The 24,415-nt window shown below is 45.0% G+C and overlaps 1 protein-coding gene across 5 annotated transcripts in view; it reads left to right on the top strand.

The window, feature by feature from the left end:
- The window catches only part of DOP1A (DOP1 leucine zipper like protein A), a 105,951-nt gene that overhangs the window by 27,655 nt on the left and 53,881 nt on the right, over positions 1-24,415 (top strand). For 4 of the 5 annotated variants that reach the window (XR_013221817.1, XM_077289815.1, XM_077289813.1 and 1 more), the window contains exons 6-11: positions 1,571-1,669; positions 3,763-3,862; positions 11,406-11,515; positions 18,753-18,861; positions 19,218-19,338; positions 24,196-24,315. Coding sequence is in view for 4 of the 5 variants with exons in the window: in XM_077289815.1 (XP_077145930.1) it covers positions 1,571-1,669; positions 3,763-3,862; positions 11,406-11,515; positions 18,753-18,861; positions 19,218-19,338; positions 24,196-24,315 (659 nt within the window). In the remaining variant the exon portion in view is untranslated. The remainder of the gene's footprint in view (positions 1-1,570; positions 1,670-3,762; positions 3,863-11,405; positions 11,516-18,752; positions 18,862-19,217; positions 19,339-24,195; positions 24,316-24,415) is intronic. The other variant, XM_077289814.1, reaches the window with a different exon arrangement.

Below are 24,415 nucleotides of genomic sequence, written 5' to 3'. Positions count from 1 at the left end.
CATGGCCGTTTCCTAAATGTTGAGCTCTGTATAACACCACTCACACCACTGATTGACAGCTTTCTATTAAGACTGTGCATAGGCAGAAAGCTGTCTTTCAATAAGGAGCGAGGGATTATTCGGAGCTTAAGAATATGGAGAGCTACATGTCAGCTGGTTTACTAATCTTCTACTGATAATCTGCTGCTGAAAAAATAGTGATTTTATTAAAACTACAACAAGCAGCCCAGTAAGTGACACATTGCTAGAATCAGGGTTTTTGTCTCTGCATTATGCTGCTCTCATATTCCGTGGAAAAAAGTAGGTGACGAATTCCCTTTAAGGCCCCCATGCACATTATATGAATCCCTTAGGGACCAGGCCAAATTTGTAAAATCTGACGTGTCACGTTATGTGGCAACAACTCTGGAATGTTTCAATCTAGCCCAGTAATTCTGTTTTTTTTTCGGGACACGTTGTACTTTATGATAATGGTAAATGTAGGTTGATATGTTTTGAGTTTATTTGTATAATAGTAAAAATTGGATTAATTGGCAATTTTTAGACTTTGAATTATTCCAGAGTGCCGCACCGCACATTTCATTTGACAAATAGTGCTTTACATCAGCACCACCTGTAAAATGTTCTTTTACTGTGATAAGCTGTTAGAAGGCTTCCAAAAACTTAGGGACCTATTCAATTTTGAAGTAACTTTGGGGGTCCTATATATTGGAAAATCTCCAAAAGTTATACCATATTAAAAACCGCACCCTCCCGAAATATTCCAAACTGTTGTACGCCAGTTTATTAACCCTTCAGGTGCTTTTCAGGTCTTAATATAATAATAATATAATATATAGGCATGACAGGAAAGAAAAATGTTGTTTTTACCACCCAAATGTTGCCAATTTCTGAACAGACCCCTATAGCTGTCAGTCTGGGCCATTATTTGGCTGTGAATTGCCATGGAAATCAAGACCGCACAATTCTGGTTTCGGTTGTCGATGAGGATAACCATCTAGATCCAATAGTCACCATTGACAGCTGCATCTAAGGGGATAAATGGCCATGGTTGATGCCAACCCTGATTGTGACTGATATAGCAGAGTGTTTGGCTATAGTGTACAGCTGTTGAGGGACATAAGGATCAGGCAGAGCCGTCTGAGAGCTGCCTTCTCTTTTCAGCCCAATGAAAACACATGAATGCTCGGCTGATGTGTATGGTGGATTTGGGGGAGATTATTGGGTAGAGGGAGCGTATAGTCACCCATATGTAGGTGTTTGGTTCTCCCACACATTAACTGGGAGTCGACAGGCCCAACTGGCCATCTGACTTGTATAGAGTCCTCACCGACCGATGTCATTGGAGAGATGTATCTGGCAGTCATGTCTTGGGGATTCGGAGAGATAGATGTTGGTTCGGCAGACAGCTATCTCCTGTGTACGGCCAGATTTAATCTTTATGCACCAGGAGAGAGGCTTGTCATGTGCCAGGACCCTGGTGATTGCCTCTTACCAGGACACCCCATGAAATGTGCGCTCGCTGCCGTCTATATCTGGTGTAACCTTCCTGATGTGACGTGTTTTCCAGGTGGAGGCGGTGAGCACCTCTGTGCAGGATGCCAGCGTGTTGGTCCAGAGGAGCACATTGGACCTTATCCTGTTCTGCTTCCCCTTCCACATGAGTCAGGTATTGGAGCCAATATCCGAGTACACACCTCACTCACCCATGTGGTAAATCGGGCAGCGTAAAACGTTTCCCATCAATTACTCTTCTAAGTGGGAGAACACGTTACTATACTGTATTTCTACCAACTAGTAGCTGCGATGCTAAACGACTGCAGGAAAGCTCCTGTCACCAAGAAGAAGCGTCTTTTCCCATTTTGGCTGGATTTCCTTCTCATTGACTCGTACAATGAAGAAATGTTCTAGCTAGCACTACCCTGCTCATCGTACAGGCTCCCTGTGAGTGCTTCTCCTTACTGTCCCCAAGAGCTTATTAATCTTCTTACTCCATATGTCGCTGAGGAGCAGTTTCCTCATGTAAAGGGTAGACTATGGCTCCCTGGTATAGATTAAAGCCTTTAAGCCAATTTCTGTGAGAGATTCTTTACAGTACTTCCTGTTGTGGGCAAACAAAGCACAATGTAAAAGTTACTGCGTACTAATCTTACTGTATTGTAATATACTATTACTAGTGATGAGCGAGAGTGCTCGGATATTCAGAGTATTGCTGGTTCTTGAGGGACATATTAGAGTCCTCCAGGCCTCGTGTTCTGCAGCTGTTAGACAGCCACGAAACGTGGGGATTGCCTGACAAACACGGTCAATCACTGCATGTTTTGTGGCTGTCTAACAGCTGCGAATCATGCGGCCTGAAGGACTCTAATATGTCCCTCGAGCACCCGAGATACTCTGTACATACCCGAGCACCCTAGACAAACTCGTAATGGGCACTTGCGCTCATCACTATTACCACAGTCCTCTTTTCTATTCTAAACCTTAAGAGGGATGACCGGCCACTTGAAGGGTTGTCCAGCCTCTGGGTACAAGTGTGCAGTCATGTTAAGCGACTGCAGACTTGTGAGTCCTCACAGCGCACTCACTCAGGTGCTGGCACCGAGAGCGGTGGAGTCATTTCCCACAAGTACACGATTCATATACTTCTGGCCGCATTTTCACTAAACATGTCCTGCCTCGCTAAATATACTTGCATTGACACCGGACACGACTAGTCAGCATGTGACCACATGTATGCAAATCGAATTCTTGTGGTCATGTGCCCGGCACCAGAGAATCCTTTTGCAGTGTAAAGATTCACAAGTCTGCAGTCACATAGAGTGACTGCAGACTTGCATCCTAAGGTCGGACTACTCGTTTAAATAGTTCATCCATAATTATTAAAAATGGCTGCTACCTTGTAGCACCACACCTGTCCATAGGCTCTTTCTGATATTGCAGTGGAGCACTATTGAAGTTAATGTGTCTGAGTCACAGTATCACATACAAGTTGTGTCTAGCTGTGATGCAGGGTTTAGAAGAAAAGTCATGTTTTTTTGGCAATCCTTGTCAATTTGACTGCTGCAGATAATCAGCAGCCCCTGAGCCGGCATCTTTTTATTTTAGTATTTTTTCGATGGCAGGTTTTTGACAAGAAAAAGTATTTTGTGAAACATTATCTGGAAAATTTCATTTTACTAAGAGTAATAGATGGTTCCAGCAAATCTGTCTAGAAGATCATCAGTAAGTGAATTTACACATGGCTGCGATTATTATATCAAAAGGTAAAGAATGAAAAACAAAAGATGGACCGTGCAGTCTTTTTTATATCATCAATCTGTTGTGCTTCTAGAGATGCAGACTATGGTATTCTTACTATGAAAAATTACCATGGATCCAAAAACATGAGTGTGAACGGAGCCTTAGAATTCCTGTGATTTATTGTATCTATATTTACAAGATTTGCAGGACCCTGGTGCGGTAGTCATGCTGGTAGTCCACTCCCACTAGACCTCCGTCCTGCAGCATCCCTACTGATCAGTAGGCTTTCTTGATGTCATGCATGGAACATTATGCAATGAAAAGATGTTGCAGGGCCTGTGGGAAGAGGTGCCAAGGATGCCGCACATCGTATGAGGCTTTCAGTGCTCTGCTACAGTGACCATGGACTACCAACATGGATGCTGTATCGGGGTCCTGTAAGTCATTTTTTCTCAATTTTAACATTCGAGATGTCAGGGATCCTACTTGTGACTATTTATCTTGTCCCATGTTTTTTCCCAGGCAACCCGTCCTGATATGATTCGCATTCTGTCAGCTGCCCTGCGTGTGGTGTTACGGAGAGATATGTCGCTGAATCGAAGGCTCTATGCCTGGCTGCTAGGTGAGCCCATCCACTTCCTATTACCACGGACACAAGACGCAGTAACCCCTGTTTCCAGGTCGTCCCTTATGACAGCACCACAAGGAGGTTGCGCTTCATATCCTTGATAGGGACAGGAACACAGAAGAGGTTAAATAGCCCCTCCCCACCTCCACCCTTCAGTGTTTTTCCTGTCCCTATCAGGGACAGACGCAGGAGAGATCTATGGAAGATCAGGGTTACCTGATTGGAAGCGGCGCTTCGGTCGCAGGCAGGCTCGGTTGAGCAGGAGCTCCTGAGTGCGGTCCCATCCTCCTGAGGGGGGCTCTGGCCGCGGGAGTCTGGGACTCCCCAAGTCGCAGGATACCGACAGAGGTCCCTCCACCGACAGAGGTAGAGCTAGGTGCTCCCACACGCGGCCTCATCCCCTCACAAAGGGGCTCTGAGGCAGCGGCTGCTGCTGCAGGTGTCCGGCTCCCTCGGCTCCACGTGCGGCCGTTGCTGGCGTCGTTCCCCGGACTTCCGGTCCGGCGCTTCGGTGACTTCCGGGGGGCGTGGCCGGATTCCTGGGGTCGGCGGCGCGGAGCATTTCCGGGGCGCCGGGAGGCTGGGGGAGCAAACAGAGAGGCCGGACAACACCGGATTTTTCGCCGGATCTTGGTCCCAGGCTGTCAACGTGCGTTCCAGATGACGCATGCGCAATACAGCTGGGGACCTGTAATCACATGGACGCCAGCAGCTGAGCTCGGAAGGAGGACGAATCAGATGTCATGAAGCCGGGTAAGACTGACTACTTAAATGACGGACAACTGACAGCACACTTGACTCAGATAAAATGGAAGGTGCTAGTCGTCCAGACGTCCAATCCTTAGAGCCGCCCACGGACCATGTGAGTAATACGTGGTATGGGAAACATTACAGTGCCTTAGATCCGTAGCTACAGGGGTCTCCCTTACATTTACAGGACAAGGACACCTCTGAAAGGCCGACTGTTAAGAAAAGGTCCACCAGATGTCCGTTATGCACCGTCAAGCTTCCCGATGGCTATAAAAAGAAGTTATGCGAAAAATGTATCGCTAAACTTCTAAAGGATGAACAGGCTTCGTTACTGGATAATATTAAAACCATGATTCGAGACGAAGTCCAAGCTACGGTGTCTACAATGGTGCCACCCCAGTCTCCAGGACCCAAAAGGCCCAGATGGGATATGGACCTAAGTTCCGAGGAAGGAGAGGTCTCGGGGTATTCCGATCCAGGCTCAGAGGAACAGGGTCCATCCGCGGTATCACCAGAAGAACGGAAGAGATACCGATTTTCATCCGAAAATACGGACATACTGCTCAAAGCAGTTAGAAGCACCATGAAGATAGAGGACTCGTCTGAACCACTATCGGTTCAAGACGAGATGTTTGGGGGCCTAAGAACTCGCAGAAATAGAGTTTTTCCGGTCAATAACCACATTAGAGCAATGATAATGGAAGAGTGGGAAGACGTGGGAAAAAAACTAGTAGTCCCGAGAGACTTCAAGTACCGTCTTCCCTTCGATCCAGAAGAAACTAAAATCTGGGAATCGGTTCCAAAGATTGATATTCCTGTGGCTAAGGTCACAAAGAAAACGGCTATCCCCTTCGAGGACTCATCAGGATTAAAGGATCCGATGGATAAAAGGTCAGAAGATCTTCTCAAAAAAGCCTGGGAGTCGTCGGCCGCCATTATGAAAACGAACATAGCGGCTACCTCTGTTGCAAGGTCTATGAGTCTTTGGGTAGACGAGTTGGAGAGTCATATTACAGACAGAACCCCAAGAAAAAGAGATCCTAAAATCTCTTTCAGTGCTGAAAATGGCCACTGATTTTATGGCGGACGCTTCCGCGAAATCGGTACGTTTTGCTGCCAGGAACAATGCACTGTCAAACGCAGCAAGAAGAGCCTTATGGCTGAGATCATGGTCGGGAGATACCCAATCCAAAAACAAGCTGTGTTCGATTCCATTTTCAGGATCTCACTTGTTCGGCCCAGTCCTTGACGAGCTACTCGAGAAGGCGTCCGATAAGAAAAAAGGCTTCCCTGAAGAGAAGCCAAAGAAGACACAATTTTTTCGTAGAACTCGCTCTCACCCAAGACAGGACTACAGAGGAAAAGGGAAGTCCGGCAGATGGATCTACCCTAAAGGGGGCAGAGGAAGAGGTTCCTTTCGAGACCAGTCATCAGGACCCAGCAAACAATGACGCCAACAATATAGGAGGAAGACTACAATACTTCCTGGAGGGATGGCAGAACATTACTCAGAATCAGTGGATTCTGCAGACAGTGGCACAGGGGTACAAGATAGCGTTTACTCATCTACCCCCCAAGAGATTCTGTTTGACACAGACGGAGTCATCAGCAGTACATCAAAGACTGCTAACGGACATACAGGAACTCTTAGAGTTACACGTCATAATACCGGTACCACATCATCAGCACTTCCAGGGGCATTACTCCAGTCTGTTCTCCATAAGAAAACCGAGCGGAGAATACCGCACAATAATAAACCTAAAACCATTAAACAAATGGGTGGCGTACAAACGCTTCAAGATGGAATCTCTCAGGTCAATCGTACCGTTAATAAAAAAGAATTCGGTAATGTGCACGCTAGACCTCAAACATGCGTACTATCACGTTCCCATCCACCCATCACATCAAAAATTCCTCAGATTTGCAATAAGAAGTCGCAAGGGGATTCTGCATTTCCAGTTTCAATGTCTACCTTTCGGTCTCTCCTCTGCCCCAAGAATATTCACAAAGCTCATGACAGAGATCATGGCCCACTTGAGGGAAAAAGAAATTCTCATTACACCCTACCTGGACGATCTGTTGCTGGTAGCAAATTCATCCCAACAGATGGAAGAATCCTTAAGAGTTACCATGTCACTCCTGAAACATCTGGGGTGGGTAATAAATTTAAAAAAGTCGAGTCTCGAACCAGAGACACAAAAAATATTCCTGGGTGTACTTCTAAATTCCGAGCTGGAATACTCCTTCCTACCAGACCAAAAACAACGGTCAATCAAAAAAGAATTTCAAACGATAAAAAAACGGAAATACATTTCCATCAGGAAAGCCATGAGGATCCTAGGACTGATGACCTCGTGCATTCCCAGCGTACAGTGGAGTCAGTTTCGCTCCAGAATGCTCCAAAAGGAAATTCTTTCGGTATGGAATGGAAAGGAAGACTCCTTAGACAACAGGATGCGGTTATCCAGCGAAGTAAAACAGTCCCTCTCATGGTGGATCGATATAAAAAACCTCAAAAGAGGAAAACCATGGAATATATCTCCATGCGTAAACATAACGACCGATGCAAGCTCAAAGGGCTGGGGAGCCCACATAGAAGGACGATACCTTCAGGGGACATGGCCACCATCGATACGCAACAGTTCCTCCAATTACAGGGAACTCAGAGCGGTCTGGGAAGCACTAAAGGGGTGCCAACACGAAGTGCAGGGACACCATATCCGAGTCTTCTCAGACAACTCGACCACGGTAGCCTTTCTCCTACATCAATCAAGGAGGACCGAGGCACCGTCCACTTCAAGCGCTAGCAGAGACAATATTCTCCTGGGCAGAGGATACTGTGAAGTCCATCACAGCAGTTCATCTAAAAGGCTCACAAAACCAAATAGCGGATTTTCTCAGCAGAGAGAAATTGCAACCGACAGAGTGGTCTCTAAACGGAGAAGTCTTTGCTCAGCTAATCCAACAATGGGGCACTCCGCAGGTAGATTTATTTGCCACAAAGGACAATACAAAAACAAAAGAATTTTTCTCATTAAATCCAGGAGACAATCCAACTGGCATAGATGCCTTGGCTCAACATTGGGACATGGAACTTGCATACGCATTCCCTCCCCTAGCTCTAATTCCCAGAGTTCTGAGGAAAATTCAGGAAAGTCCGGTGGTAGTGATCCTAATAGTGCCATATTGGCCCAAGAGGAGCTGGTTTCCTCTGCTGAAGTGGATGGCGATAGAAGACCCAGTACTACTACCGCTGAGGCGGGATCTTCTGACGCAGGGACCGCTGGTCCATCAAAGTCTAAAGATGCTACAACTCTCAGCATGGATCTTGAGAGGGAAATCTTGAGATCAAAAGGATTTTCGGACTCGGTTATCTCAACCATGAAGAAAAGCAGAAAGCCGGTAACCTCGGCTATATACCAAAAAATTTGGAAGAAATGTTGTACTCAAACCAATACTCCAATATCCGTTCTACGAGAACCAGATATCTCTCAAATCTTAAATTTCCTCCAAACAGGTTTTGATATGGGCTTGAGGCCTAGTACGCTAAAAGTACAAATCTCAGCGTTAAGTGCCTTTTATGATTATCCATTAGCAAACCATCCCTGGATAATAAGATACATCAAAGCTACGCAACGTATCAGACCGACAATAAGAAGTTCAGTACCCTCATGGAACCTCACATTGGTACTTAATGAATTACGGAAGGCTCCTTACGAGCCGCTTGATCAATCAGACCTAAGATCCGTAACATTCAAGACTGTCTTTCTGGTCGCAATAACGACAGCAAGGCGAATAGGCGAAATTCAAGCCTTGTCCATAACAGATCCATATTTAAAGATACAGGAAGACTGCATCATTCTAAGGTTGGATCCTTCGTTTCTTCCAAAAGTTGTGACGGACTTTCACAGAAGCCAGGAAATAATTTTGCCTACGTTCTGTCAGAACTTTAAGAACGAAAAAGAACGTTCTCTCCATTCCCTGGATGTTAAGAGAACAGTTTTGCAGTATTTGAAACTTACAGACGGCTGGAGAATTGATCCAAATCTCTTTATACAGATGTCGGGGAAAAATAGAGGCAAAAAAGCCTCAAAAGCGACTCTAGCTAGATGGATTAAATCTACTATTTGCGCTGCGTATACTTCAGCCGGTGAATCCCCTCCAGAACATCTAAAAGCCCACTCTCTGAGAGCAATATCTGCTTCTTGGGCAGAGAGTGCGGGTGCATCCATGGACCAAATTTGCCGGGCGGCAACTTGGTCTAGTTCAAATACCTTTTGTAGACATTACAAACTAGACGTTCTGTCAAAACAACAGACCGGCTTTGGGAGGAAGGTCCTCCAAGCTGTAATCCCGCCCTAAGTAGGAGTTATTTGGTATTTCTCCTTGTGGTGCTGTCATAAGGGACGACCTGGAAACTAGGAGTTAGACTTACCGGTAACGGTATTTCCAGGAGTCCATTATGACAGCACCCATTATTTACCCTCCCTTGAACTCCTGTCTGATGTGTGATATAAACATGTATAGAGAGGAAGTTCAATAAAATTGCGTTGTATCCATCCTAGTGCGGTACTTTGTAAAATCACTGAAGGGTGGAGGTGGGGAGGGGCTATTTAACCTCTTCTGTGTTCCTGTCCCTATCAAGGATATGAAGAGCAACCTCCTTGTGGTGCTGTCATGATGGACTCCTGGAAATACCGTTACCGGTATGTCTAACTCCTAGTTTTATCACCTTAGGTTTGGCGTCTGATTTTGTGACCTATGTTAGACAAAATTAACATAGATTTAGTAGTCACTTATCTCCCATCTCTGCTTAAAGGATTACCTCATTAACTCAATTAAGCTTCTGAATTCAGTAGTAAGGGTACCGTCACACACTGGCATTTTTATCGCTACGACGGCACGATTCGTGACGTTCTAGCGATATCGTTACGATCTCGCAGTGTCTGACACGCTACTGCGATCAGACACCCTGCTGAGAATCGTACGTCGTAGCACATCGTTTGAAACTTTCTTTCGTCGCTGGATCTCCCGCTGTCATCGCTGGATCGTTGTGTGTGACAGCGATCCAGCGATGCGCGGCCCTGCGCTTAGTAACCCGATGTTTACCCTGGTTACCAGCGAACCTCGGCATCGTTGGTTGCTGGAGAGCGGTCTGTGTGACAGCTCCCCAGCGACCACACAACGACTTACCAACGATCACGGCAGGTCGTATCGCAGGTCGTGATCGTTGGTAAATCGTATAGTGAGACGGTACCCTAAGACTCTGACTTGTACTAAGCTAGTAAGAGGCATGGTGCAAGGCGGAACCGTACCCAGGAAATACTACAAGGAAAGCAGTTAGGCTAATGAAAGAGGGGAAGTGGCAATTGTCTGGAGTACAAGTGTTGAGCTCAGAGTGGCTATAGTCATCGACTCCTAAGGCCCCCACACACGTCTGACTAAAGTTGGTCGATATCGGCGGGATCTGCCGACAGTCTAATGTGTATGAGGTTCTTTGGACTATCCCCCAACAGATGCCATCAGGGGAGGGAAGGATCCAGCATGTTGGGGTCTGTCAGTGGCTCTTTAGAGAGAACATGAGCACTCGGCTGAGCAGACCGTTCCTGAGTATGAGGAAATTGGGGAAGATGATTGTTGGCCGTCAGTTACGGAATGTCTACTGCCCAGTCCATCTCAGCTGAATGTCCATGTTATGTTACTAGGCCTGGGGCTGATAACAGGCTACCAGGCACATCTTGTGCTGCATGTTTCTAATGGAAGCAAAAGAATAGAACAGAAATGATGCATCCTGTAAAAAAATAATATTGGGATTTGGAAAAGTTTAAGTTCTCGTTGTAGGAGTCACTAAACACATAACCTCGGAGATCAGCATAATATTGTTAGAACTCTTAGAAAGACCGGTCTCCACTGCTGACATCTTTTTAGCAAATACTTATATTTCACTTGATTTAAAGGGATTGTTCCCCGGCTGCAATTTGTTAAATATCAAATTGTGCTGTACTCGCCTTCCTCAGGTCCACATGCGGGTCTCCACCACTACTCCTGATGTCTGGCATTGATTGTGACACTGACGTCACGTCAGCAGTAGCCAACCGGTGAGCTCAGTCAGTGTAGATTGAACACCCACTTAAGAGCCGGGCTCACTGATTGGCTGTCACACTGTTAACATTACGTCCGTACAGCAACCAATGCCCTGGACCCAGGGATGGAGAGTAGAGTGCGGTTTGTTTGTTTTGTTTTTTTAACAAACTGCGTTCAGAGTCGAACATTATCTGAAAAGAAACATCCTTTTTAATAATCCCGAAGTGTCTTCTCTTCTTTGTTCTTCTTTTCTTCCTCCTAGAAAAGTATAAATCATTTACACACTTTTTTATATTGTCCAGTCACTGCTTTGTTAGGACACCCCAGACCCCGTTTTAATGAGTAAAATGCAATCGCCCCATTGTCTAGTTAGTCATGCATTTGTAGGAGTAATAGCCGAGGAACAGCCGAGTTCAGTTATAAGAGAAGACACACCACAAATGTTAGTGGTAAACTGATTGCCGTGACGTTATTCAGATGTCACCCTTCTCATTGGTGATACAGTTGAGAAGCACATTGTAGTGATTATTAGGTGAACATCTAGGATGATATGTGAGCCCTCTGCTGATGACTATTCTTGTGCTATCTTTTATGCTATCTTTTTGCGGACCACACGTCTGGTGAGTTACCGGTGATTCCGTACATTTGGCACTTGGTGTAATACCTGGGAGTGATCTGACGTTACTTTCTATGTCTTTCTTAGGATTTGATAACAATGGGACCATTACAGGGCCAAGGAGCACAAGACAAAGCAATCCAGAGGAGCATGCTTCTTACTACTTCAATACATTCTCTAAAGATCTCTTAGTACAGGTATGGTATTCTTCTAGACAGAAAGCGATGTGAAATGAATACTTCAATGCTGTACCAGACTCAGTGAACTGTGGGTTCAACAAAACTCCTTATCACCTTAGTGGGGTTTGCTCTGGTATCTCGTGTGAATGAATGAATTGAGGGGTCTGGGACAACCACTGTAAAACAACCCCATACATTTATCCCTTGTCCACCAAACTATATAGTTGCCACAATGCAGTCAGGCAGTTCACGTTCTACTGGCATTCATCAAATCCAGACATGTCCATCAGAAGCATTGGTACAATACAATGGGGTACATAAATCCAAATCATTAATACGTATAAGTGAGATTCAGACTGCCTCTATATTGTGTAAAAATGTAAATCTGCAAGCTGAGAATCAATGGTGAAGCACTAGCACATATGAATTATAAAGTGCAGGTTGTTTTTATTAGACTTACAAGAGATAAAATAGCTATCCGCATAATACATGACATGGGAAGCTGGACCTTATATACTAGATATTGTGCTGATACCCAGGGCCAGTTTTAGAGAAAGTGGAGCCCTGGGGAAAAGTTTAATGTGGTGCCCCAAATGCTCACATATTCCACAGCACGCAAACATTTCGGCTGTATTTACAGATGCAGAGTTCTGGCCATTAAACGAGCGTGATCGACGGCATTGAAGTTGTTCGACGCTTGTTCCCGAGTATCTTTACACCGGCTGAGGAAGAATGATGGGGACAGATAGTCCTCGATACAGTATATTGCAGCTTCCCATGGTCCTTCATAGAATATAATGCAACCTCCCCCATAGAGTATACTGCACCTCCCCTCATAGAGTATACTGCACTTCCCCTCAAAGCATACTGCAGCTACACACACACACACACACACACACACACACACACACACACACACACACACACACACACACACACTATAGCACAGCTCCCCCCCAACACACAGTATATTGCAGCTCCCCCAACGCACAGTATATTGCAGCTCTCTCTGACACACAGTATAGTGCAGCTCTCTGACACACAGTATAGTGCAGCTCTCTGACACACAGTATAGTGCAGCTCTCTGACACACAGTATAGTGCAGCTCTCTCTGACACACAGTATAGTGCAGCTCTCTCTGACACACAGTATAGTGCAGCTCTCTCTGACACACAGTATAGTGCAGCTCTCTGACACACAGTATAGTGCAGCTCCCCCCCAACACACAGTATAGTGCAGCTCTCTCCGACACAGTATAGTGCAGCTCCCCCCAACACACAGTATAGTGCAGCTATCTCCGATACACAGTATAGTGCAGCTCCCCCAACACACAGTATAGTGCAGCTCCTCCCCCCCAACACACAGGATAGTGCAGACAGACACTCACACAATAAAGCATACACACACTCGCACAATTCTCACCCTCTACTCCTTGTCCCCGCGCTGATCCAGGCTCTGCTCCGGTCTCATCAGCTCCACTGCTGGTCCAGCATGATGCACGATGAAGTGACATCATCGCTCGCCTGCTGAGTCACAGGTAGGGGGAGTGATGGTAGAGGGATCATCAGCAGATGCTCTCTCCTCCATCACTGCTTTCAACTGTATCGGCATCTATGATGCTGATAAGTTGAATCAGCGAAGGGGGGCGGTGCCGGGGCCCCTCAGCAGCCGTGTGGGGTGCCGCTATTAGCGGCATGCCACTGGCTCATCTGGGGCCTCTGGAGAAGCGGAGACCCTAGACAGCTGCCTGGTCTGCCTGCCTCTAACGCCAGCCCTGCTGATACCAGTGAATGAGATCATCACACTAAATAACTGTAATGATCACTCTAAGATTCAATCTGATCTGCATTGTCTATGTTCAGTCCCATCTTTGCATGTGTCATATTCACTTATAGATGGAGATGTGATTTTTCACTCAACAGAACACCTTTCCATCGCTCCAGCGTCCATGGACAGCGTGCTTTACACCCTTTCATAGGGTTGTTGGCATTGTGCTTGGTGATGTAAAGCTTGCAAACAATCACTTAGTCATGGCAACTCATGCCATGAAGCTCCCGGTGTTTTTGTGCTGATGTTAGTGTAACTTATATGGGTGTATTGGTGTTTGGAGATCAGAAATGCCCCATCAAGACTTGTGAAATGAAGGAAAACCAGCTCCATTAACAGTGAATGTTTTATTCTCACAAAATGCTTCAAGGACATAGAAAAATGTTTAGAATTGAGAGTCCTCAGTGGTTGATACCTTTTAATGCCTAACTAAAAAGATGGTAACAAATTGCAAGCTTTCGAGACTACACAGGTCTCTTCATCAGGAATAGACTAATACAAATTCTGAAGAATCACATATTTAAGCACAACATAGCACAGAAAAAAAAACATGGATGAGACAGGTGGCATGAAGCAGAATTATTATGAGTGATAAACAGTTACGTCCATAAATGTTGGGCCAGTTCTTAGATAAGGAGTGTTTTATTGTCCTCTGATTGGCGTCTCTGTTGTGATGACCCCTCATAGTCTGAGGGGCAAGTTCCTTAGTTGATGTAAAAAGACATAAATCCATGTGACACATTCATTCCACCACTAAGACAGTCAAAGGTCGTCATCAGTTTATATTCCCAGACTCTTCTGTCTCTCTGAGATTTGAAGTTACCTTTCAACACAAGTAATTTCATGTCCATAATGTTATGATTTGGGAGACAGAAATGTATTGCCACAGGTAGATCCATTCTTTTTTCTCTTATTGTGTGGCGGTGAGAGTTCATCCTTGTTCTTACCCCCCCTTTTCTTGACCCCCAGTTGGACATTTAGTACAAATGATTAGGTACACCACATTAGATGTGACGCAGCTGAAAGTACCTGGTATCTTGTAGTCCTGATGTGAGTTGGGAATCTTTATCTTGTCCGTGGTCATTATAAATGGACAGGTTTTACAATTTTTCTGGTTGCAAGGAAAGGTTCCTGCAGCTGTTGGAGAGGACAGGGAGCTCTTGACAATGATGCTTCTTAGATTTGGGGCTGCCTAAAACACAGTAGTGGGGGGTCTGGAAAAATGGATTGTAGTCTGGCATCTTTTTGTAGTAAAGGTTGTAATTTCCGTGCAGCTCCCCTTAGCACCTCCAGATTTGGATTGTAGGTAACTACTAGAGGCACCCGGTTATTTTCTTCTTTAGCTTTGTAATGTAGCAGGTGATTCCTTGATATTCTGGTGGCTCTTTTGATCTGATTTTCAATTGTTCTTGGATGGTAGCCCTGATTCAAAAAGGTCTTTCTGATGCAACCAAGGTGTTCATCTCTATCCATGGGGTTGGAACATACACTCACTGGCCACTTTATTAGGTACACCTGTCCAACTTCTTGTTAACACTTAATTTCTAATCAGCCAATCACATGGCGGCAACTCAGTGCATTTAGGCATGTAGACATGGTCAAGACAATCTCCTGCAGTTCAAACCGAGCATCAGTATGGGGAAGAAAGGTGATTTGAGTGCCTTTGAACGTGGCATGGTTGTTGGTGCCAGAAGGGCTGGTCTGAGTATTTCAGAAACTGCTGATCTACTGGGATTTTCACGCACAACCATCTCTAGGGTTTAACAGAGAATGGTCCGAAAAAGAAAAAAAATCCAGTGAGCGGCAGTTCTGTGGGCGGAAATGCCTTGTTGATGCCAGAGGTCAGAGGAGAATGGGCAGACTGGTTCGAGCTGATAGAAAGGCAACAGTGACTCAAATCGCCACCCGTTACAACCAAGGTAGGCCTAAGAGCATCTCTGAACGCACAGTGCGTCGAACTTTGAGGCAGATGGGCTACAGCAGCAGAAGACCACACCGGGTACCACTCCTTTCAGCTAAGAACAGGAAACTGAGGCTACAATTTGTACAAGCTCATCGAAATTGGACAGTATAAGATTGGAAAAACGTTGCTTGGTCTGATGAGTCTCGATTTCTGCTGCGACATTCGGATGGTAGGGTCAGAATTTGGCGTAAACAACATGAAAGCATGGATCCATCCTGCCTTGTATGGAGCATCTTTGGGATGTGCAGCCGACAAATCTGCGGCAACTGTGTGATGCCATCATGTCAATATGGACCAAAATCTCTGAGGAATGCTTCCAGCACCTTGTTGAATCTATGCCACGAAGAATTGAGGCAGTTCTGAAGGCAAAAGGGGGTCCAACCCGTTACTAGCATGGTGTACCTAATAAAGTGGCCGGTGAGTGTATATGATTGTATCTGATGGCTTGGCTGTAGACAATGGAGTTTATGTGTTTTGGATGGAAACTGTCCCATTTAAGGTATGTTGGGTGATCGATTGGCTTCTGATACAGGGATGTCTCTATTTTATTGTTCTGCAGCTTAATGATGGTGTCCAAAAAGTTAATTTCAGTGCAGGAGTAGTTGAGTGTTAAGTTGATGATGGGATGAAATTGATTAAACTGTTCATGGAACATCTTTAGCTGTGGCTCAGACTCTGTCCAGATGATTAAAATGTCATCAATGTAGCGGTAGTAGGCCAGAGGCCTGATGGGACATGAGGACAAAAAGTCGCTTTCAAGCTTGGCCATGAAAAGATTTGCATACTGTGGGGCCATTTTACTTCCCATTGCTGTGCCAGTCTCCTGTAGATAGATCTTCTTGTCAAATTCAAAGTAATTGTGGGTGAGGATGAATTTTATAAGTTTCACCACAGAATTTGCATCAGTCCCTGTGTTTTCCAGGAAGGATTTGCAGGCATTTAATCCATCAAGGACATAGAGTCAGCAGTACAGCTTACGAGACATGTCATCGACGGACGCCTTTCAGGTGTATACGCACCATTAATCCTCCGGGTTCTCCTGTTTCCTCCCACACTCCAAAGACATACTGATAGGGAATCTACATTGTGAGCCCCATTGGGGACAGCGATGTTATTGTGTGCAAACTGTAAAGCGCTGCGGAATATTTTAGCGCTATATAAAAAATAAAGTTTATTATTATTAATCATTAAAGAAGCTGTCGCATCCATATTTTTTAACTAAATGTGTGTATGTGCATGTATTGAATTGTGTGTGTTTTAAGGGTTTTTCACACGAACAAAGTTGATTTTCATTAACACTTTTATCAATAGAAATTGGAATAATAATAATTTCCACAATTGGATGTGTTTAGATAAAATGTCCCTGTTCCGATATCTACTATATAATTGTCTAAGGGTCACTTCTGTCTGTCTGTCCTTCTGTCTGTCTGTCACGGATATTCATTGGTCGCGGCCTCTGTCTGTCATGGAAATCCAAGTCGCTGATTTGGTCGTGGCAAAACAGCCACGACCAATCAGCGACGGCCACAGTCCGGAAGAAAATGGCCATTCCTTACTCCCCGCAGTCAGTGCCCGGCGCCCGCATACTCCCCTCCAGTTACCGCTCACACAGGGTTAATGGCAGCGTTGACCGCGGTGTAACGCACTCGGTTAACGCTGGTATTAACCCTGTGTGACCAACGTTTACTATTCATGCTGCCTATGCAGCATGAATAGTAAAAAGATCTAATGTTAAAAATAATTTAAAAAATAGTTACATACTCGCCCTCCGTTGGCCCCCGGATCGAAGCGGTTACCGATGCTCCCGGATCTAAGCGGTTACCGACTCTCCTCGCGACGCCCCGGTGACCGCTCCATGCATTGCGGTCTCGCAAGACCACTACGTCGTCATTTCGCGAGACCGCAATGTACTCTTCAGACCGGAGCGCGCGAGGACCATCGGTAACCGCTTCGATCCGGGAGCATCGGTAACCGCTTCGATCCGGGAGCCAACAGAGGGTGAGTATGTAACTATTTTTTATTTAAATTCTTTTTTTTAACAGGGATGTGGTGCATACTACGTGACTGGCCAATATACTATGTGGCTGGCCAATATACTATGTGGCTCTGTGCTGTATACTACGTGGCTGGGCAATATACTACGTCGCTGGGCAATATACTACATGGTTGGGCAATATACTGCGTCGCTGGGCAATAGACTACGTGGCTGGGCAATAGACTACGTGGCTGGGCAATAGACTACGTGGCTGGGCAATAGACTACGTGGCTGGGCAATATACTACGTGGCTGGGCAATATACTACGTGGCCTGCACAATTAACTACGTGGGCTGTGCAATAAACTACGTGGACATGCATATTCTAGAATACCCGATGCATTAGAATCGGGCCACCATCTAGTAATCTTATAACTGTGCTCCTGCTGTGTACTTTGTAATGGCTGTGTCTGACCGTACAGGAATATGGTCTGATATTATCATAGCTGGTGGTCACTAGTAATGAGCATATTAAATCAAATCTGTCCTCATAATATGCCTGCATTACAGTTAGCCCAAATGCCACCATAAATATTGTGCTGGTTGTCTAATAGAGACTACCACAGAATACTGCAGACGCTGAGTCCACCGTATCCCTACATCGCTGTGTATACTTCAGTATGGGTTCGGTTTCACACACCTGACATTGTTGCTCCTGGTATAGACCATGATATCTAGTCCGGCTGCTGATCCCCTGACCTGAACTCAAGAGGAGCCTCGTGGGCAGTTATGAAACTGTTATGTTCGGGTTAGGATACAAGTGGCCAGATGTGTGAAACTGGATTAAATGTGGGCTGCCAGTCATTGTTGAGAGAAAGGGGGGTTATAGTACCACCTACAGTTAAGTGATGAGCAATTTTATTTTTGCTGGCCTATCCAGGCACCCAGTCCGGTCTCATGTGGCCGCTGGTCTTCACTTCTGCACCACGCATCCTCAGCCTTGTGTCCTGGGCTCATCTTGTGTGCTTACTATTCCTCATGGGCCATCATGATGACCTGGAGGCCTATTAAGTGCCAGAGACGTCCTGGATGCCAGGCCTAGAATGCTGGGTACAGAAGTAATGGCAAGCTTCCCCGGAGGACTGGATTGGTACTAGAACATGCCAATTTGAATCAAATAGCTCATCTCTCCTTACAGGTGCCATTAGCCAGATGTAACAATGTTTCTCACATAGGGCAGGGTTTTATGGTGGTGGATCAATTTCAAACTTTCAAGAGTGTCTACAAATAATCTGTCACTTGACTTTTGATTTGACGTTGTCAGTCCATCATTTAGGTATCTCACTAGCTTTTGAGTGCTTTTTGACTGTGGCAGACTCTGATGTCCAAAAGGAAATATAATTAAGAAGATCAACTAGTGAAAGAAAGATTCTGTAATGGAAACATGTTATGGTATTGTGTGTCAATGTTTCTCTGTGCCTTCCTATTCAGGCAATGGTGGGAATTTTACAAGGAAAGGAACTGAGCCGGGAGAAAGCACTGATGCAGGACCTGAAGCCTTTCCGCATCCTGATAAGTTTACTGGACAAACCTGAGCTTGGTATTATTGTCATTTTTAAGTAGTTTGGTTAAATGTCCCCTATTTGTGATCCCTACTTTCACATATGTTCAGCCCGATCATTCGGATATAATTGTCTGGAATGCATAGTATTAGTTCAGATACTCCCCTTCTCTGGCTATTTTGTGCCTTAAGGTTTCCTTTACCCACCACTGCTAATATCTGCCGGTAAGACTGACCTCAGCCGAGAAATAAAGTGGATTGTATGAATAAACAAGTGACTGGCACAGATGTCCTTCTAGTGCATTCTGGCAACACCCGGTGTTCCATCTGATGTGTTGTACATGTTCCTGGCATTGGATCATTGCTTTACAGTTGTATGGTTGTTTTGGTGCCAGGGCCTGCGATTCTGGAAGACGTGTTAATTGAAGTGTTCAGAACGTTGTATACACAGTGCAAAGCCGAGTTGGATCTACAGACACAAGCCCCGTTCAGCAAGGACCCTGCGCAGCTCAGCAGGTAACGGATATTGGACGGGATTATACAGATCTCTCTGAAGTTGTATACATATATTTAACTCTGGTCTCACCAGTAAGAAAAGACTTCGGGAATCACTGCCTGCTATTTATTATTTATTAAGGGTTGTCTGGAATTTTAACCCTGTAAAGAGGTTATCCAGGACTATTTACTTTTTAAATTTTTTTTTTTTAACTGTGGGCCTAAAGACTAACAGGCAGATAGTTGATAACTTTCTGCCTGTTCTATCCAGTATCGGCTCAGCGTGGTCACCGACGCTCCTAACGGCGATTCAGCTGCTCCACATCAACAGATGATTGGTTTCTATTCTGCTTTGCTCTGTCGAAGGAGCGTGACTGCCGAAGTCATCCTGATTGACAGCTGACTCCCCGCACTTATGCAGTGCGGAGCCGGCTGTCCATCAGCAATACTTTTGCAGTCACGCTCCTTCAACAGAGCAGAGCGGAAGAGAAACCTATTCTGTTACAACGTGATGTCAGTGGAAGCTGCTTAATCGCTGGCAGGAGCGGTCCGTGATCACTCTGAACCGGCAGAGAATGACACATGACACAACAGGCAGGTAGTTAGTAATTACCTGCCTGTTACTTCTTAGGCCAATAGTAAAAAATTATTAAAATAGTCCCAGATGACCCTTTAATGCTGTTCACACATTACGTTTTTTTAATACAAATTTTCAGCTGTGTTTCACAGTAGCAGCGAAGTCTGAGATTTCAGAAATCTCATGCAAACACCTTGGGTTTTTTTATGTCTATTTTGTCAACATTTTTCACCCAATGAAAGAAATGGGTAGTGCAAAAACCTCCGTTTTTGGTGCCAATACCTGATGAAGTTGAATCACATTTTTTTTATGCACTAAACTTTATCAGCATGCACAAGAGACAAATGACAAAAACGCAGCAATAAAAATGCCACAAAATCTAAGCAAAACCTGCTTTTTATAAGTGGCTTAAACTTTGCATAAAAAACCAATGCAACAAAATGCAACTTGTGAACATAGTCTTAAAGGGACTCAAGAAGAATTTTGGTGTAAAGAAGAAGATCCTTTAATGTGCATCCACAAAGATATAAGTTTGAACATTTTCGGTCCTCATCCGGACCTTCATCAGAACAATTTTACTGGTATAGTAGGTAAAGCGTGTATCTCGGAGCGGCTTCCGCCGTACTCCACGTGCGCTGACATCCACAGGATCTCCCATTGCATCCATGCCAGTTGAATATTCCAGTTGGAACCAACACTGACCCTATACACGCTTTACCTACTATACCAGTAAAATTGTTTTGATGAAGTTCCGGATGTGGACCGAAAATTTTCAAACTTATATCTTTGTGGATGCACATTAAAGGATCTTCTTCTTTACACCAAAATTCTTCTTGAGTGCCAAGTTTTTTTCTTATTTTGGATTCCTGGGTTGGATACCCTACTTGAGCACCTATACTGATTATTAGTACGAGTGCCGTGTTGCTTCTTTTGCATAGTCTTAAAGGGATTCTGTCACCCCATTTTTGTCCTAAAAGCTAAGTCCAATGCTGTAGCTAAGCCCCTGATGCTGGCGGGCTTAGCTCGTCTTCGATTTTGGGGGTGACAGGTTCCCTTTAATTGGTTTGACTCTGTTTTCCATGACGGATAACTTTTTATTTCTTCGTCAGTTAAACAATGTGTATGCTATTCTCTTCTTTTTTACTAGTCATCTGTTTTCAGTCCCCATAGGGGACTTCAACCTTTGGTCACTTGTACTGTATACAGCAATACCACTGTATTGCTGTATATAGTGAAAATCAGTCTCCCATGATGCCTGTGGCTGGACGACACAGGAGAAATAGCATGAGGGTCTTCATCCGGGCCCCTGCTGTCAAAGCAACCGGTTGACCTCCCCATGATCGTGTTGTGGGTGACAAGGGGCACCCGATCAAACGGCTCAGCTGGATTGTGACTCTATAATGCCTTAGTAAGTGATTTATAGTTGGATGAAAAAGGTTAACTCTTAACAGCAGAGATCATGAGTAGCATTGATCACTGTTGTTAAAGGCAGATACCAGCTGTGAGATATGGGAAAATTACATCTAATTGATATCCTTTTGATATCTGATGGAATTCCCTGTCAGATGCCCAAAGATACTCGCTCCAAACTCAGCCCCCACCTTTTGCATTCCCCCAGGCCATATGGGAAGTCAAATACACATTATTCAATTGGACCCCATTATCCAGGGAAGGCACTTCCTTGGACACCGCAGACCAATGTTTTGCTTTACTTAGCCCAAGCAAATAGGCCTTTGAAGCTCTCTCCAGGGGGAGACCCTGTGTCTCCCAGCACCAAGTTCTGCAATTATCACAGGGGTGTGAATTCTCCTGCAGGAACGGCCAACTGGAGTGCTTTGTTTGACTCAAGCAGACATTGTGGCACCACAGATCCCAGACCAGCACAGGGCTCTGAGATATTGAATCTAGAAAATGACCTATAGTATCAGAATGCAATATCTCTGAGCCTAGCCGAGCACATAATCTGCATTATTGAGTTATAAAGCATAGGTACCAGGAATTACATATGGTAGGCATATTTGGTCTCACTGCACAGATAAAATCCAGCAGAACCCAGTGGCGCCACCGCCGTCTTAGTTAGATCTCCGGGGGGAAAGTTATGAGCATCCACGGTTCTGGACAGAAAACCATACACTCAGATATGGGAGGAGAGAGGCTGCACAAGCCCAGGAGTGGGTGCAGTGTGCGGGAGGGGGCTGCCAATCGGATAATAGGCAGCTCTCCATTTTGGACTCAGTCTTTCTACTGGCAAGAGGCCTGTTTCCTCACAGAGTCAGAGACTCGCGTAACAAAGATTTGGACCTGTGATCCATCAGTGCCTCCCTGTGGTCACATGCTACATAACACGGTAATTGCAATCTATCTGTACCCTCCCCTTGTACTACACTCCTGACTGTATACCTGTATATCTGCTTTTGTATATGTGTGTATATATATCTGTATATTTCTAGTGTGCCTTTCTGCAATCACATATAAAATTAATCTTGGGCTGCTTTTATCTCGATTCACGAATCCCAACGTCCGCACTCTCAGTTGGTTATTACACGCTACCCAGGTTGGTTTCTGACCCGATATAAGCCTGATGGCAGACGGGGCTTATATCGAACGAGGAACTGGTTGCAGCATACCATACTGTGTTAGTGAGGAGCCCTGACAGTGACGGCCGGGAGGTTTATATATCGCCAGCCTGGACTGGTAATGTTTATCCCCCCTCACTGGGAGCGCCTCAATAGCGCGTACATATAAGGGTATGTGCATACGTAGAAAGGTGCTCTGCGGATTTTTCCACAGCGGATTTTATAAACACTGCGTTTTACCTGCAGATTTACCGCGGTTTTTATGCGGAATTTGTGCGGATTACACCTGCAGTTTTACCCTTGCAGATTCCTATAGAGGAACAGGTGTAAACCACAGCGGAATCCGCACAAAGAATTGACATACTGCGGAATGTAACCCGCAGCGTTTCCGCGCATTTTTTTCCGCAGCATGGGCACTGCGGATTGCGTTTTCCATAGGTTTACATTGTACTGTAAACTCATGGAAAGCTGCTGCGGACCCGCAGCTGCAGATCCGCTGCGGATCCGCAGCAAAATCTGCAACATGTGCACATAGCCTTAGGGAAGCCTTTCCAGCAACTATTTGACCTCGGTGCAGTTCCCTGAATGACCTGGGGCAAGTGGTGGACCCTTAGAGCTGATGCCTCCTGGGTCCTTCTCTCCCCTTCTCAGAGGTGAGTGAAGTCGACACACCCTTCCCCTGTGCGATCTGTCAAATCTCAGCAGAAAGTCTGAATCCAAAATGAGGAGCTGCCTATTATCCCCTAGGCTGCTCCCTTCCACACGCTGCGCCCACCCCATGGCTAGTGCAGCCGCTCTCCTCCCATATCTGACACACTCCATGATATTATAGTATGTCATGGATTATTAAAGGATTATAAGAAAAATTGCTAACAGCAAAAATTGTGCTTAATAATAAAAAAAAATACTCACCTGGTTAATCTACTCCAGCTTTAGTGCTGCCCTTCCCTGTCTTTGTTTATGTCACGTAAAGAAGCGCTCCCATCAAAATGTTATCCTCTTAATATATTGCATTTATTCTACTATATAGCACTGTGTACTTACAATTACTCATTTTACCCTTCTACCCAGCTAATTCTTCTCCTTTTAGGTTTATGATATCATGTGATTAAAAACGGACTAGCTGAATCCTTCTAAGCTCTATGTAGAAACAGGAGGCCAGTAAGTAATAAGTCACTGCAAAAGTTCCTGGCGGGGAGAGGAGGGAGCAGCTGGGTCAGGAGTTGAAGAGTGGAATGATTTCTGCTGGGACAAGAAACTCCCTATTTCTACATAGAACAGAGAAAAGAGAACAATTACTGTAACTGGGTAGAAAGGCAAAATGAGCAATTGTACTTACATAGTGCTATATAATATGATTGCAGTATATTGGAGGATAAAAACTTTGTTGGGAGTGCTTCTTTAAGTTATGATATAACATAAATCTACGTGACCACTGCAGCGATCTTGTGCCATATGCTGTAGCATCACCACTGAGGCCAGCGATTGGCTGCAGCAGTCACGCGGATGCAAGAATGAACTATGCAGGAATGTAAGCAAAGACCAGCAGAGCGCGCTGGACTGTATGCTTGGGTCTGCGGATTAGGAGGGTATTATTTTTTATTGATTTTTCTTTTTTTACCCCTTGGGTGCCATAGTAGCGCTTTGCTGGAAGGTGCAATAGCACCTATTACATTGGCTGCATGTTGTTTGCAATATAAAATATTTTTTTAATTTTCTGTTAAGTAAACTGCGTGAAAACAAGAGGACCGCGGAACTCATTAAGACCGCCAACCTTCTATTTAATTCCTTTGAGCCTTATTACATGTGGGATTACATTGCCCGTTGGTTTGAAGAATGCTGCAGGTAAGTACAAATTGACTATAAATCCTGCACTTTATTTTGCTTTTTATTTAATATCACTCAGGCTGTACTGATGATTTATTACAGCATTTTTGGTCCTTTA

The sequence above is a fragment of the Ranitomeya variabilis genome, chromosome 2, assembly GCF_051348905.1.
Source record: "Ranitomeya variabilis isolate aRanVar5 chromosome 2, aRanVar5.hap1, whole genome shotgun sequence".
Taxonomy (NCBI): Eukaryota; Metazoa; Chordata; class Amphibia; order Anura; family Dendrobatidae; genus Ranitomeya; species Ranitomeya variabilis.
This window is presented reverse-complemented; position numbering and strand designations above follow the sequence as displayed.